Source organism: Beta vulgaris, chromosome 7 (genome assembly GCF_026745355.1).
Source record: "Beta vulgaris subsp. vulgaris cultivar EL10 chromosome 7, EL10.2, whole genome shotgun sequence".
Taxonomy (NCBI): domain Eukaryota; kingdom Viridiplantae; phylum Streptophyta; class Magnoliopsida; order Caryophyllales; family Amaranthaceae; genus Beta; species Beta vulgaris.
In genome coordinates this window covers 46622601-46638939 of record NC_079208.1, presented here as the reverse complement: position 1 = coordinate 46638939, position 16339 = coordinate 46622601, and the positions used below count along the sequence as shown (strand labels likewise).

Here is a 16339-nt window from a genome sequence, read left to right as displayed (position 1 = left end):
ATTAGATCTAGTTACAAAATCTCAAATTATATTATTGTGGTAGATAACATACAATTACATGTTATTCTAATACATAGTTGCATGATAAAACAAAGGTTTATACTTGTACGAATATATTTGATATTTTGTTTTTATATATGAGTGTTAAGTAGGGTAATTGATATATAACATTAATCATCATTAAAACTTTAATTATATAAATGTTTAATTATATAAATGTGGCTCATATATCATATATTAAATTGAAAATTAATATAACTTACCTATCTTTAAAAGCAATAATTTCAGATAGTTGTGTGTTAATGAACAATCTTGAAGCATATCGAGAATTTTGAACACGAACACCACCTATTATAAAAAAACAGATAGACAAATTAATATATATAACACAATAAAAATTTAAATAACAAAAATCGAATCTAATTTACGTTAAAAACATACGAAGCAGTTATGGTAAATATACAATTTTGTAACTTTTTTAAAAATATCCGGAAAAAAAAAAAAGTTAACTGGTGCATTTTATTATACTTTTTCTTGATTCTTCAAGATATATTTAATACACATTTAGTACGAAAATAAAATCTATTACAAATCTAATACGAAAATTAAAAAGCTAATACATATTTAATACAAAAATTCAAATAAAAACGTAGATTAAATAAAAGTAGGAATTACCTTTATACATTATTCGTTTTGCAAACTGTAAGATGACTATAACTGCACCATTAGCTCCCTCAGCATTGATGTAATTTATCATCTCATCAGCATATGTGCCCCATAGAACACATGTTAGGTTGTCATTCCTAATTAGAAATACGAATGAAAAGTTTAATAAGTTGTTATATTAAAATTTGAATAAAATTTTCAAAATTATCCCAAAAACAATAGGCAATGATTAATAATGTATATACACATACTTTGTGTCCATCAGCTCAATAGTCATGCACCTCGATTTAGCCGTATTGATTAGTTCACCATACGCAGTCACTTGCCCAATTATATCTATATGTTGTTTTTAAAAAACAATTATAACTTAATGTGTACGTTTCAGAATTATAACTAAATATCATAGAAATAAAGAAAATTATTATAGAACAAAATAAACATACCAATGAGATAAACATCAGAACCTTTTTTGGCCAAAATATCACCAAATGGAACAAATTCAAAACCATACAGTGGGATATCCAAAGGATTGCAGTCTACTATAGACGATCCATAATTCATTGATATGGTGAATTTATGTTGCGTTGTTAGCTCGTATCCAGCATTATCACGTAGCAAAAAATTTGAAATATGTCTAAACCCTCCTTCCTCAATTTTAGGCCAAAAAGCAACAATTAGGTTCCTTCGAATACTGGCATGTATTTTTGTACCCTATGAACACATATAAAATATAATTGACTATTAGTAAAGAAAACGAATAAAAATATCTATCTATATAATATAATTACATAGCACTTACATGTACATCCATCAAAATCATTTCAATGCTACCAGCTTCCATATTGTTTGTAAAGTTTGGCTTCTCATAAACCCTTATTATCCGGACTTCAATAGTGATATATTTCGTTCCCTTAACCAAATCAGAAACATTAATTATTTTTTTAACAGGTGCATCATTTTGGGATGCCATTTGTCTAGGAATATATTCGAATGAATGAAATATGGAATAAACGGGTTTTCAAACAAATGTGATTAAGATTAGGAGTAAGAGGTCAGTTTGTATTTATATAAAGTGAAGTAAATTATACTACGAATTAGTATTCACGTTAATATGGAGCTATTTAAGGAAATGATTTGGTCAAAAGTTAAGACCTAATTCGGTTAGAGAATTGAAAAATAAGAATATCTACTAATCAATTACAATGTTAATCACCGATTCTAAAATTGAGTAAAGATTTTTGTTATCTTAATATAAATCATTAAATCACTCAAAATCCGTCAAATACATCAAGTAATACGATATCTCCTATTAAAAAAAAAAAAAAGTAAGATATCAATCCTATTTTAACATCGAGTATCGTATATATTCATGAAATACAATTATTTGGAAAATTTCTATTATTGTAAACTTTTTAAAAAAAAAGAATAGTATCGTGATTCCTTCTGAATTAACAAAGAGATCTAAAAATCTATATATTTGTTCGTTTATAGTGATTGTAATTGCTTACCTAAAATTTAAATATATCATAATCATTGACAATCTTAATGACCAATTATAAGACTGCTTACATAAGTTATTACCTTCATTTAAATATATTCGTACAGTGATATTAGGAATAACATACCTAAAATATGAATATCTCATAAGAATATCTACTAATCAATTACAATTTAATCACCTATTCTAAAATTGAGTAAAGATTTTTGTTATCTTAATGTAAATCATTAAATCACTCAAAATCATATCATCAACTACATCAAGTAATAAGATATCTCCTCTTAAAAAAAAAAAAAAAAATTAATAAGATATCTATCCTATTTTAACATCGAGTATCGTATATATTAATGATACGATTTTCTAATCAATTTTTTTCCTTTGTAAAATTTTTATAATCTTAATCACCGATTTCTTAATTACTTACAATAAGTTTTTACATTCATTTAAATCATTAAATCACTAAAAATCATATCATTAACTGCCCTAATTAATAACATATCCTACTAACTACTAATTTAACTTCGAGTAACACATATCTTCCTAAAATACAAAAATCTATAATACATAATAGTAGCATGCTTCGTTGATTCGTTCTGAATTAATGTTGAGTTTTTAAAAAATATAGGACATATATTCACAAATCTATGCATATATTACTAAAATACGATAATCAACTAATCAATTACTAATATATTTACTTTTATTTTTTCATTGATTAGACCATATATTCCTAAAATACAATTATTGCGAAAAAGTATTATCATTGCTGACATAAATATAGATCGTGTAGATTAATTGCCCACAAATACGTAAATTTTTTTTTTTTAGATAAAAAAATATAAGACATATAATGTACAACCTTTACGTAAATTGACGTAACATTAATATTTAATTACATTACTTAAAAATTAATTGTTAGCGTGCATATATAGGTAAGTATATTATGAATCTTAAATAAGCCAACTACTTAAATTAACCTTATATAGGCTTAAACAATTATAAGTTTTGATTATTAGTGTTTAATCTAAATATTGGTATAGATTGCTTTGATATGTGGTCAAACTAATATAAATTTAGCATAACTTAACAAAAATGATTATCATTTACTAAGGAAAAGATATAAGATTAATAAAAACTGATCTTATTGAAATTAAAACTCTTATTATGAAAAGAAACTTGATACAATTGAAAAATAAACTACAAATGTATATAAAGCAAACATTTAAACAACTATTTCATAAGTTAAAAAAGCTAGTCGAGCAAGCGTAGAAAAAAGGCTGCTTCGCGATTACATAAGTATGCGTCACATAAATGATTGAGATCATCAGGACCCCATGCGAAGTAATCCCATTTGTCCACAATGTTGTCATATTCATGAAGGTGCCCTTGATCACACTTGACCAATTGGTCTGACTCACGAACAATGCTATTATTTAACCAAAGGGACACCATCATATCTCGTAAAGTTCCTCTTAATTGAACCACTTCATCTATTGGATGCTGGTGAAAAACACTTAGTAATAACGATACACCCCTCTTTTTGCGCTCTTCATCTACATTGCATATAAGCAAAAGTCCCAATAAATATGTGGCCAACAAATTGCCCTCTGCATGTGCCAATTCGATGGTTTTCAACCCTTCATCTAACAACACATATGTAAAATATTGTACCTATAGAGAAATAGTTAGGTATGTTCAGAATTTAAATAAACAAAAAAATATACATGCGATAAAATTTCGTTATTCAAAAGTAAACAACTTTACCATGCCATAACGCAAAAGTGCTTCTGGGTTCTTGTATTGCACGCACAAATCAAAAAAGTTGCTTTATTTTCATCATTACGCATCGAATGCATGTACAGATGTTCGAAAGAAACCTTTTTATATATCTTCTCATCGTGTGACATTTTATTAATAGCCTTGCAACTGAAAATAAATTAATTTCATAAGATGATAATGTGTAAATTTAAATCTCGTAAAAACAAAAGAAATATATAAATATAAAACTCACGTCATTCTGCATGAAAATAAATCAAGAGCACTTGCAGCACCAACGCGTGAAAGTATTTCAATAATAATTTCAGTAGGAAGGGAATGAACAATGTTAGGCTTCTTTGCATTTGGGAATTCCATGTTTGAGAGTGTGAGAAAGAAAAAATCGAAATATCAATTTGGAGGGTGTATTTTGGTTAAATGAAGTGTAAAAACTATGCATGTATATTTAGATATATATAGATTCATAAAAAAATGCATGATTAGAGAAAATGAAAAGATGTGTCTTTTGGCAATAATATTTGAGACAATGGAAAGTCAAAATTAAAACTAATCATAGCAACATTTCGTAACTGCCAAATGTCTATGTATATCCCAATTAATTCCATTTTAATATATGAATTATTAAGAAATTCATAAATAAACGAAACAAATCAAAATTCGATTTTTTTTTTTGTAAAAAACCGGAATATATAAATCTGTATATATATTATACATATTTACATTATTATAAATGGTTGTGTCTTTTGGCAATAATATTTGACAAAATGGAAAGTCACTAATTATTGGCAACACCTACCAAAATTTCGTAAATGTCAAATATAAAACTACCCCAATTAGTGCACTATGTAATATAGGAAATTTTTTCTAAATTCAATTACAAAATTGACGCCAGTTACTATTTTTTTTATTAAGAACGTGACTAATAATTGTATATGGTTGTTTATATATACGTCCAATATTAATTATTGCACTAATTTAGTTTATTATTTTAAGTGTTTGGTAATAAATCAAATTTATAACCGAATATATAAATACGATTACATATAATCTATATATAATGTTATGATGCTTTATTGTAATAACTTTTCATTCTATTATGATTTAAGACATAAACAAAACCCTCGAATTATATAATTAATGACGCATAACAAAAAGTAGTAAACTTACATTATAATTGAAACACAATTTGTAACTAAGAAAATTTAAATAACAAATAAAATACATAAAATTTATATTTTGTGATACATTTGTTAGCTATAAGTAGGCAACTTGCAAGTAAATTGATAAGCACACTCTTCCGCCCAGTAAACGTGTGTAACATCCACAACTTTATGAACTTTAGATTTAAAACATAGCAATGTCGCTTCAAGTACGAAAACATATGCATCTCCAATATGAGAGAACAGTTTGGTTCGTATGTTGTCCATGTATTTAACCTAAAAAAAACAATCATTAGCGATAATGCGAAATTTATATTACAAAGTTGTAGTTGTATCATAGAAGATTATAATATTAACATACATACCTCTTCAGTTCGTGTTGGTAGATCAAGAGTGGACTTTTGTAATATAAAACATATTTGCTTGTGAGATAGTCCAACACTTAATGACCCACTTATATCCTTAATTTTGATATGCGCCAATACGGAATTAGAACTATTTACTTTATCAATATCATCTATTCTCCCAACAACCCTACATTTGCATCCCTACAATGAAATAATGAATTTAATTTACATATCTATATAAATATAAACGAACGCATTTAAGATATTATAAGTAAATATCAGATAGGACATACTCCGTTGTATTTGTGAAACTCAGAAATGGATAAACGCATTGAATTCGAGATGCATAGTAATCTATTGAGCGGAAGAGATGTCTTATTTATCCATAGTGTCTTGTGTCGGACAAATTGATCGTTACGAAACCTAATTAACCCAATCAAAACATGTATTAAAGAGAACACGTTAAGTTGCGCATGGTTCAAAAAATGATCAAATCGCATGTAAGTACACATAGTAGCTTACCACTGTTTTAGTTTGCTTGCAATCTTTGTCCTAGGATTGATCATGATTTGTGTGTTTTCAACAGATTGCAAATAAATGCCTATGAAATGTAGTAAAAAGACAAAGGTAATTCAAATACAGAATTTGAACATATGTTACCTAAATAATCAAATTTCATGCTTACCGTCATCATTTTTCAAAACCAATCCTCTTGCTAAAACAACCACAGCGTCTTGTAATAGGTCAGAACTTAATTGTTCTAAATGGTAAAAAAAATTGTCGACAACGCATAGTTTCATAGCAGTATAACTGATATAAGTAGAAACAATTAATCAATATATTAATTATGGCAAGAAAAACGAAAATAACTACAATTACATGTAATATAAATCACGAAATTATAAAATTACCTCTTGTCAATTAGTATGATATATTGTTTTTTGCTTTCTTGATTAATTTTTGTTTGAGCACGTCCCATATAGATGAGTACTCCAACAACACCTAACATGTCATTTTTTTAGAATTACACAATTACGAATATTGTCTATTTCACATGCATATAAATTTATGATACTACTAATACTAAACGTGGACAAAAAAAAAAAAGAAAAAATCAAACAGAACAAAGAGGTGAAAATTGCTATATTGTGATAAAAAATCGAAAAAGGATTTATTTAAGCTACAATGTAACGATTTCTTTTTTACTTCGGATTTCATGTAACGATTTTTTTGTTTTTTAGAACTATAATGTGATAAAAAATCGAAAAAGGGTTTATTTAAGATACCATGTTTTAACAGAATGTAAAAAAGTAAAGTTTAAAAAAAAAAACGTGTGGAAATAATAATTTGCAGTATATATATATACCTATTTCCTTATTTTGAACACGAACTTGCCTCATCAAAGAATTTAGCAATGTTAACTCATTTTTTCGCACCTTATTGACATGAGGATCCATTTCACAAAAGAAATAAAACAACTGTTTTGTATGTTCAATATATATAAGAAAAAAATACAGCAAATTAAAGTATGTGTTGCTTGAAATCACTTAATTTCGGAATCAATCAAAAAAAAATTCACTGGAATATTTCGTTTCTAAATTGCTAAATATAAATGTTCATAATTAGTGTTTTAATGCTTATGTTTGGTAACGAATAAAATATATTAAAAGGTAAATCAAATCAAAATCTTTAACACATATAAGAGAATCCCACGGTGATATGTTCATTGTTAGATCGAAATATACAAACTAATTACGTTAGAATTAAAATTTTATGTCCACGTTTTTTTTTATGATCCGAAAAAAAAAATTAACATTATATTTTCTTTTTCTTTATTGAAATTAATTAATGACTATGATAACTAAAGAGATATACATAATACATATTTAAAATTCATTACTATAAAATTTCACTTAATAAATTTAGTCATGTAGTGCAAGACTTTTTCTGTAATAAACAAAATTCATGACCATCAAAAATAAAAAGAGATATGGAATACATAGTTAATACGGAAATACAAAACAATACATGAGATAAACTTGAATAACACCACCTAAACTTGAATATTTTTTTTCTTGAAGACATAATCTCAGCTTTTCATCCTCAATCGTTGAACACGTTTAAGTACATTAATCATTTATTAGGGAATCCAAATACTGAACTCTTTCCTTTGCTTCTATTGTTGCAAGTTCAATCTTATTACGAAAGGAGATAATCATACCAACATAACCCATGGTTTCCACTTCATCTTCATCATCTAATTTTTTTAGTGCTTTTAGAGATTTCGAAATCTCCTCATCAATGGCAGACCATGCTTCAAAAAATTCATACATAGACTCGTTAATATCATTGACATGTTTTGCAACTCTAGGATCCATTTAATGAAATAAATTGTTTTTGAGAAAGTTGAAGGATAATAAGCAAAGATTTTTAAAACCGATTTTAAAGGATTGGAAGCAAGAGGGTTGAAAAAATCGGATACTTGCAATCTATTTTATAGGCAAAAAATTTATCATTTAATGTATTGCATGCATTAGGTGGTAGATACTATTTAATGGCTTGCATGCATTGTTGGTATTTAAAAGCTTGAATTTATTACATGTATTAATCACCAACCATGAGTTTTTATTTTTTGAGGGGAAACAACCATGACTAATATGGACACAAAAACACGTATCTATATATATTAAAAATGAAAAAAAAAGTACAACTCTAATTGGACTTATTTTGTAATTTAACTAAGAGAATTAACATACTACATTAATATAAAATAGTATGTAAAACAACTTGCTAAATACACTTGCACAATAATACAATAAAGTTTTATTTCTACTTAATTGAAGAAGATCTCCGTCGACCAAATTCAATTCTTCGAAACACTCATCACACACTTTATGAATCCTTGGAGGAACAGTATGTAGGTAGTATAACATCATGTTATCACAATCCAAGTGTACCCTAAACCGAGGTTTTGATGAAGTAACGTCTTCAATAGTATCCCATATAGGCGAATCATAACATATATCATGCGTGAATTCTTTTGATACCTTATGACTCAAAAGACGACCCGAACGAAATAGTGTTAACACCATTGCATCAACATCAAAAAAATTAGAATGTGCCAATTTCGGATGCCATGGAATATCATTTGAGGCGCATTGTGCTTCACATGGAACTTCATGAATTACATCTTCAATTACGGACATATCACGTTTATGGTTATTGGATTGGTTTCTATTATATTTTGTGAAGATAATATCATAAAAACGCATGAATAAAAATCGAACAAACTGTTTTATAGTGTGCCATGACCATCCTAAAAACGCCATTTAGACTCTCCTCTAATTAAAAAAATTCCGGAATTTTGGATTTGGTGTGGTGTGGTGAGACAAAGCCTAAAATCATTGATATTATATACTACATATGGCCGAGTATAACATATTAAATTAATTTTTTTTATTATAGTAATGTAAAATTGTTTCCTTAATATTAGCATGGGTGGTTGGTTGATTATCAATTACAACCATGATTGATTCCTAATTGATTCGATAATTATTTGTTTCCATAATAATGTTATTGATATTCAGATTTCCTTTATTGCTTCCATAATTTATGCGAAAATCTCTCAATTAAGATCGTGATTGATAATTTTTTTTTTTTTTAATTTTCACGTGTAACTTGCTCGACACACATGACCTTATTCCAATAAACGTTTCCTTAATTATGTAGATCACATATCAATTTAAATCCCTGATTGACGCCAATTACATCTTCTTTGATTCGAATGACACGTGGACACCCTCAATGAGCTTCGAGAAATACTGATCAAAGGAGCATGCCACGTAATGCCACGTGGGATTGAAATCGCTAACAGAACGACACGTGGCCTCAAGGATTTTACTTTAGATATATATATAGATAGTTGCAATACTTAGATTTTGAAGGTCCAACTTTTTCAATTTTGGCTTTGGATATTATGTAATTTATAAGAAACAACAAGATGATATGTGGTAGATTATACTTCATAAGATGTAAGTATTTGATGTATTAGTTTAGTTTGTCATATATATATATATATATATATATATATATATATAAGTGAGTTCATATGAGAATGCATACTTATATGAGAAATGAGAATGAATTTAACACACTATAACTCTTATGAATAAGTGATATAACTCTAATGAAAAAGTGATGTTATTCCAAAAACAAAATATTTGGAAAAAAAAAAATTCAAAAAAAACAATTTTTTTTTGAATTCAAAATTTTTTAGAGGGATATAACTCTAATGAATAACTGTTGTAAGTCTAAACCAATCGTGTGGTTGAAATTCATTCTCATTTCTCATGTAAGGAGCATTCTCATGTAAAATTCAAAGTATTGCAAATTTGCAATTAATATTTGAAAATAGAAAAGCACTTACCAATATCACGGCTTTGATACTATCCATCGAAAGAACATCTTTATTCTCCTTCTGAATTTCAAGCAAAATTTCCATAAAATTTTTAACACTATCCTCGTTCTCTGACTCATCGTTAATGATCTTCTTAGTGTTTAGGCCATTTTGGTGTTCTTGTATTACTTTTTCAAGAAATACATCCATCCTTGTTACAACTTTCTCCAATCGACCTTCCAAACCATTGACTCGATCAATCCAACTAAGCCAAGGTATGAAGTCTCCCACACTAAAAGCCCCAAGCAACTTCATGGCTTCCTCCAAAAGCTTCTCAAAATTAACTCCTCCATGATCACCACTATATTTTCTTCCGAAGGATGCTCTACATATCACGTCATTTGTAAATGTCATAGCAATCTCCCTTAAATTAACCACTGATGAACAATATCTCTTTATCTTTTCAACCATTAAACCCACCTCTTCTTCTCTTATTGCTCGGAACGATTGAACTTTTTTGCTATTTAACAGTTGTGTAACGCTTATACTCCTCAGCTGCCTCCAATATTCTCTATAATGAGAAAATGCGATATCCTTACAGTCGTAGAAGATTCTGCTAGCACTGCGAGATTTAGGCCTGTTAGAAAAGATCACGTCGTATGTTTGCATTATTTTTTGGGCTGCATCCGCAGATGACACCACAAGAGTTGGCTTAGAACCCATGTAGAGGAACATAAGCTTGCCATGTTGTTGAGATAAGGCGTGAAGTGAACGATGTGGTAGTGAACCTAGCTGATGAAGGTTCCCTATGATTGGTAATTTTGGTGGTGAGGGTGGTAGGTTTTTTCCATTATTAGCAGAATTTTCAAGGAGAAACTTGTAGAAAAAAATTACAAAGAGTAAGACAGGTAAGAAGCAAGGATGAAAAAACAGATTTTGCAAGAATTGCGGAAAAAGACTATACATTGTTTCCATATGCTTGTGTTGGACTTAGATATGTGTATTATGCATTCTAAACCCACTTGACCACTTATATAGATGAAATAAGACATGAACAATCTTAAAAGCATGAAGGGAAGGAGGCCTGAACATGGATCGGAGTGACGGCATGATTCCAGTTTGAGCGCTAATCCAAATAAATTAATAGTTACTTGGTTTGGTACGTTGACGTTTACTTTCAATTCATTAATTCACTTCTTTTTATAACAATACATATCTAATGATTGATTAGAATATTATTTCATTGAGGACTATTCGTTACTGTTAATTTTTTTATACTTCCTTTATTTTGTAACAGTTGTTACATTATTTTTACTTTTGCAAATTTATATACATATTCTCACTGGAATTTTGCGACTAATAAATAATACGAAGTTTAGTATGTAGAAATGTTATTGGATTTATCAAATTTGTGTATTGAAAAACGTAAAAATCAAGTGTTGTAACTATTAGAAAATATATGAAGTATATTAGAATATACATCAATTCTAATCAAAGTAGAAGATCTTTTTTTCATATATTTAGTCCAAAAATGGGAGGGCCTATTAACTTGAAAAATGCAAGATATAGAGAGTTTGAAGATCTATTAGGTGCATGAAATTTAGAGCTGATCAAGGTCGACTCGGTCCGGCCCCAACAATGCAAGGGCTTGGAAAGAATTTTTAGTCCTGATTTTTAGACTCGGCCTGGCTCGAACTTTTTTAGGACTGGTTTAGGTAACTAAATATTGTTTGTTTTAAATTTGACTCGCCCGAAGTTTGATCGTAATCATTGTATCTTGCCCGAAATAACGGATTTTGGTTAAAAGAAATCAGCCCGAGCCTACTCGGCCTACCATTTACTCACCTATAATCAAACTCGACAAAAATAATTGCCTTAAAGTGGGTCAGCTTAAAGCGTTAAAGGTTTATCATAGAATTACACATCATATAAACAAAATGGAAAGATCAACTGTCGGGATCATGGCTTGTAGCAATTGTCAAGATGGATTGAAGTACTCCCTCTGTTTCTCTAAAATTACCCTAATTTCCGTAATTTTTTGAATTTTTCCCTTTGAGTTTCCAAGTACTTCAAATGGAAATGAGGAACCACTACTTTAATAATCTCACATTATAACATGCTTATTTTTAAAGGTGTTTATTAAATACTAATTATATTTAGGATTTTTTGTTCAAAACTGTTTACACTAAAATTTATCTCTTACAACGAAATTAAAGTTTCGGACGATTCAACCAGATTATGTTTAAGATAATGCAATGAACGAATGCAATGGGGATCAAAGGGGATGAACACACAAAAATGGTGACGCGGAAAACCCCAATGAAGATGGGTAAAAACCGCGGGTGGATGGAGATCCACCTATATACTATGGTTGACTGTCTTTCTTAGCAAGTGACAATCGTTACAGAAATATTTTTCTCTTTAGCTTACTTCTAGCGATGTTGCGTAAAATATGACTAATGATCCTCTCTCTCTTTTGTATGCCTCTTTTTCTCTTTGGCTTTTTCAACGAACACATAATAAATTCTCTAATTATTACATTAACTTCGATCCTTTAATCATGGGAGATCTTTCTCATTTATGCTCCAACGTCACAATCCACGCTCCTCAACGACTGATTTTACGCCTCATTATGCTCCTTCCTTATTTAGCAAAACTGTTACTGCATAGTTTCTAGCTCCAGTCTTGTGTTCTCTGTTACGTCTTCATGTCATAGTCACTACGTCATGATGTCAAATGGCATCGCGTCATCATGTCGTCATGTCAGTGTCATCCGGCGAAAAACTTAACCATAACAATTTGCCCCTAATTGTTGAATCGGGGTAACACTAAATCCGTGTGACAATTGTTAAAAAATCAATAAATCAAATGAAATACCTTCTAAGTTACCAAGATATTTTAGCAAAAATCACAGAAAGAATCTTGCTTCGTCAATTATAGAAAAAATCCTTCGGAGAAACACAAGGAATGAATGAAAATCCATTTTAGGCGGTTATACTGGGCAGCCCAATGGTCTCAAAACATAAAAAGGTAGTTTTCTTTTTTAAATAGCCGTTTAATTCTAACCGTTAGCACAATGTCATGATTACTCTCCAAGAAATAAATATCGTGGCCGGTTTAAAGATCTCACTTTCACCAAACCTTTCTCTCTCCTTAAGTAAGATAGTTTCCTTAACTTCCATTATTCTCTCCGCCGGAAAATCGATCACTGATACCAGGTAATTTCATACGTCCCGTTCGTTATTTCCTTTAATTCGCGCTATTTTCTTTTCTTCTCCAACTGCACTCATGGCACCTAGCAGACGTAGCATTAGGACTTTCGTAAAAAATCAAGAAAAATCGAGAGGGTAAGAGAAAGTCGTGGAACAGAGGAGTGAGAATGAAGACGAATTATCTACGATGTCGGAAGAAGACATGCTAAGGTTCTTAGACTTAGGTAATTTGCCCGAAAGTACTGTTATTAGGAATGCCGAGTCCGATGAACCACCAGAAACTTGTCCCCCCCAAATGGGTGGTGCTCTATGAGTACCCCTTCAAAATAGGCCTGAGACTTCCCTTCACTCCCCTAGCAAGAGACCTGATGCAAATTTACCAGATCAGCCCTGGGCAGATTATGCCCCAAGTCTGGCGGATTCTGAGCGTCATCGATAGGGTGACGGTGTCATGGCAAGAGGCCTTCACCTTTCACGACCTACTGTTATATTATGAAATTAGGGTCAAGGCAAAAAATAGAATAGCCCTGCCTGCAAAAGCGAGGTTAGAACCTCTGGTTGGGGGAGTTCAGTCGAATGACAGAGGTTGGAAAAACAGATTTGTGTTTGTGAAGAAGTCGTCGCTAGGGGAAGCTGGGATGTCGCTGGTTAACGGCTGGAATACCGAAGGTGTGTTTATTTTCAGTCTTTTTACATTCGTGTCGCGTCGTTAACACTACTCTTACATCGTTTCTCCTGCAGGTCTTAACCCCAAACTACCGTCGCATCGCGACGAGTCTCAGAGTCTCTGCGACAAATTTTTGAAAGTACCAGAAGAAGACAAGCAGTTCAGAAGAATTCTATTTGCTTCTCAAGACAGTTGTTCGTCCATGGCTCAGGTTAGTTTATCTATTCCTTCTATTTTTTGGATAGAACTTTTACCAGAAAAAATTCCACTTTAACGACTTAATGCTACTGGACAGGTTCATCATAATCGCGCCCTAAGGGGAGTCTAGACAGCCAAGCACTAGCTAAAATGTTGCGTAAACGCAAGAGGAAGACCTCTGCTAACGCTATGTCCCTGTCGACAGCGTCGACAAGGAAGGACACAACGGTCGTCGTCCACTTGGACGATGAGCAAGATGTTGCGTCCAAGACGCGCAAAATTGAGTTTCTGGCCCCCCAGATAAGAGTGGGCCTTCTTACACTGTGACCGTCCCTAACGACTTTATGTCGTTGGAGAGGTCCATATGGCCTGAGGCTGACAGGTTCCTTTTTCCTAGCACTATGGAAAGGATCAAGGAACACACTCTTCCTCGCATGATGTCGGATGGACGCTTATTTTACCTTGAGACGTTACGCTATTACGACAATGATTTATAACTGCTAAATGATACACATTCTCTCTTCTCTATGCAGTCCTCTCAACATCTCCTTATGGCAAAGAGGGAGATCTCATCCCTACTGAAGGGTCACCTGACCATGAAGCAGAGGATGGAGAAGGCTGAATCGAACGTGTAGTCCAAAGACGCTGAGATGGAGCCTTGCAGGTTGACTGTTATGGATGAATTTTTTGACAGGATGACATTGAAGCAACGACTTGATGACTCGATGACACGATACCATCTGACATGGAGACGAAGTGACTATGACTTAAAGACGCAGCGAAGAACGCGAGATTGGAATTGAGCATTAAGTGGTAACGGTTTAGCTAAATAAGGAAGGAGTGTAATGAGGCGTAAATTCAGCCGTTGAGGAGCAGGGATCATGACGTTGGAGCGTGGATAAGGAAGATCTCCCATGATTGAAGGACTGAAATTAATGTAATAATTAGTGAATTTATTATGTATTCGTTGAGAAAAAGCCAAGGAAAGAAAAAAGGCATACAAAAGGGAGTAGAGGATCATGAGTCATTTTTTACGTAACATTATCGGAAGAACACTTGAGAGAAAAATACTTTTGTAACGTCAGTCACTCACTAAGAGAGACAGTGAACCATAGTAGATTGGTGGATCTCCATCCACCCGCGGTTTTTACCCATCTTCATTGGGGTTTTCCGCGTCACCATTGTTGTGTGTTCATCCCCTTTGATCCCCATCGCATTCATTTGTTGCATTGTCTTAAACATAATCTGGTTAAATCGTCCCAAACTTTAATTTCGTCGTAAGTGATAAATTTTAGCATAAATAAAGACCATGGAGGATATAGGGGTAACTCTAAAGAAAAATGGAGAAGAGCTGGAGGAGATTAGAAACAAGGCGACTAAGTTGGAGGAATCCTCGCGTCGGGAGATCGAGACTCTCCAAGCAAGCATTGACACACAGAAGAATGAGCTGGATCTTCTCGAGGCTGAAGTGACGACCAGGGTCAGGGCTAAGTTAATGTACCAGTTCCTAATGAAGAAGACAGCGTCGTGGACGCCACAAAAGGACATTGACCTGTACCTCAAATACATGGGGTCGATGAAGGATCTGATGGACGAGGATGACTTGGCTACAACGGCGGACTCTTCATCAAAAGTAGATGAGAACGCCCCGTCTTGCGTCGGGTTCATTGCGTTTTGAATTTTGAGCATTCAACATTTAGTTAAGTGATATTTAGCAGAAATGGAAACCAATGTCAGTATCTATTTTCATTCTTAACCGTTTGTTGGTACTAATGTTGGTAGAAAGTGTTAAATCTTTACATATTATTCATGTTATCAATTACAATAGTAGTTCGAGCTCATTGTTAATTATAAGCGAAGAGTATTGTGATTAAGAAGTTATAAAGGTAAAAGGTTGATAGTGAGGGACTATTTATCTAGACTCTAGGAATGAATTGGTTTTGTCACTTTACTTAACCAAGTATTGATAATACGAAGAATATTAAAAGTAGTTCATAGCTCATAAATTCCAATAGCAACGTTCATGTGTGAATATATCTTAGTTAGTCTGAGGAGGGAATACTCTACAGAGTAGATTAATATAGTAAAGTTAGCATACTATTAAAGTTTACTAAAATGAAATTAAGATTTTTTTTTGAGGGGAAAATGAAATTAAGATGTTTATTTCTTTTAATAATACTTACTAAATAAAGCTAATAGTTTAGTAAAAGTAAACTCATCATATGTTTGTTATAAAGTAAGACATTACCCACTTCTTTGTTAAATGATTAAGATTTGAGTTAATCAAAGTTAACTTGTAAGAGATTCACTTTGATTGGCTTTTAAATGAAGGATGTGACTTTTTGTTGGTGCTCGAAATAACTTTGGAAAGGAGTAATCAATAGTGCATTATAATATGTTGAGTATTGGTTATTGGTTA

General features: G+C 31.4%; 3 protein-coding genes across 3 annotated transcripts; all 3 read right to left on the bottom strand.

The window, feature by feature from the left end:
• Window positions 1-259: 259 nt before the first annotated feature.
• On the bottom strand, window positions 260-1636 carry LOC125492005 (uncharacterized). Its single transcript, XM_048634092.2, has 5 exons — window positions 1466-1636; window positions 1110-1377; window positions 918-1002; window positions 676-803; window positions 260-348 (listed from the first exon to the last, which is right to left on the bottom strand). Exons 1-5 carry the CDS (start codon window positions 1634-1636, stop codon window positions 260-262), a joined length of 741 nt encoding a protein of 246 aa, XP_048490049.2.
• A 3431-nt stretch (window positions 1637-5067) lies between these two features.
• On the bottom strand, window positions 5068-6067 carry LOC125491652 (uncharacterized). The gene is made up of 4 exons (XM_048633722.2): window positions 5970-6067; window positions 5741-5870; window positions 5466-5648; window positions 5068-5376 (listed from the first exon to the last, which is right to left on the bottom strand). The coding sequence occupies exons 1-4, from the start codon at window positions 6011-6013 to the stop codon at window positions 5191-5193; spliced, it is 543 nt and encodes a 180-aa protein (XP_048489679.1). The 5' UTR covers window positions 6014-6067; the 3' UTR covers window positions 5068-5190.
• A 3563-nt stretch (window positions 6068-9630) lies between these two features.
• LOC104908587 (cytochrome P450 736A117) lies at window positions 9631-10938 on the bottom strand. Its single transcript, XM_048634090.2, has one exon. It carries the CDS (start codon window positions 10816-10818, stop codon window positions 9823-9825), a length of 996 nt encoding a protein of 331 aa, XP_048490047.2. The 5' UTR covers window positions 10819-10938; the 3' UTR covers window positions 9631-9822.
• Window positions 10939-16339: the final 5401 nt, after the last annotated feature.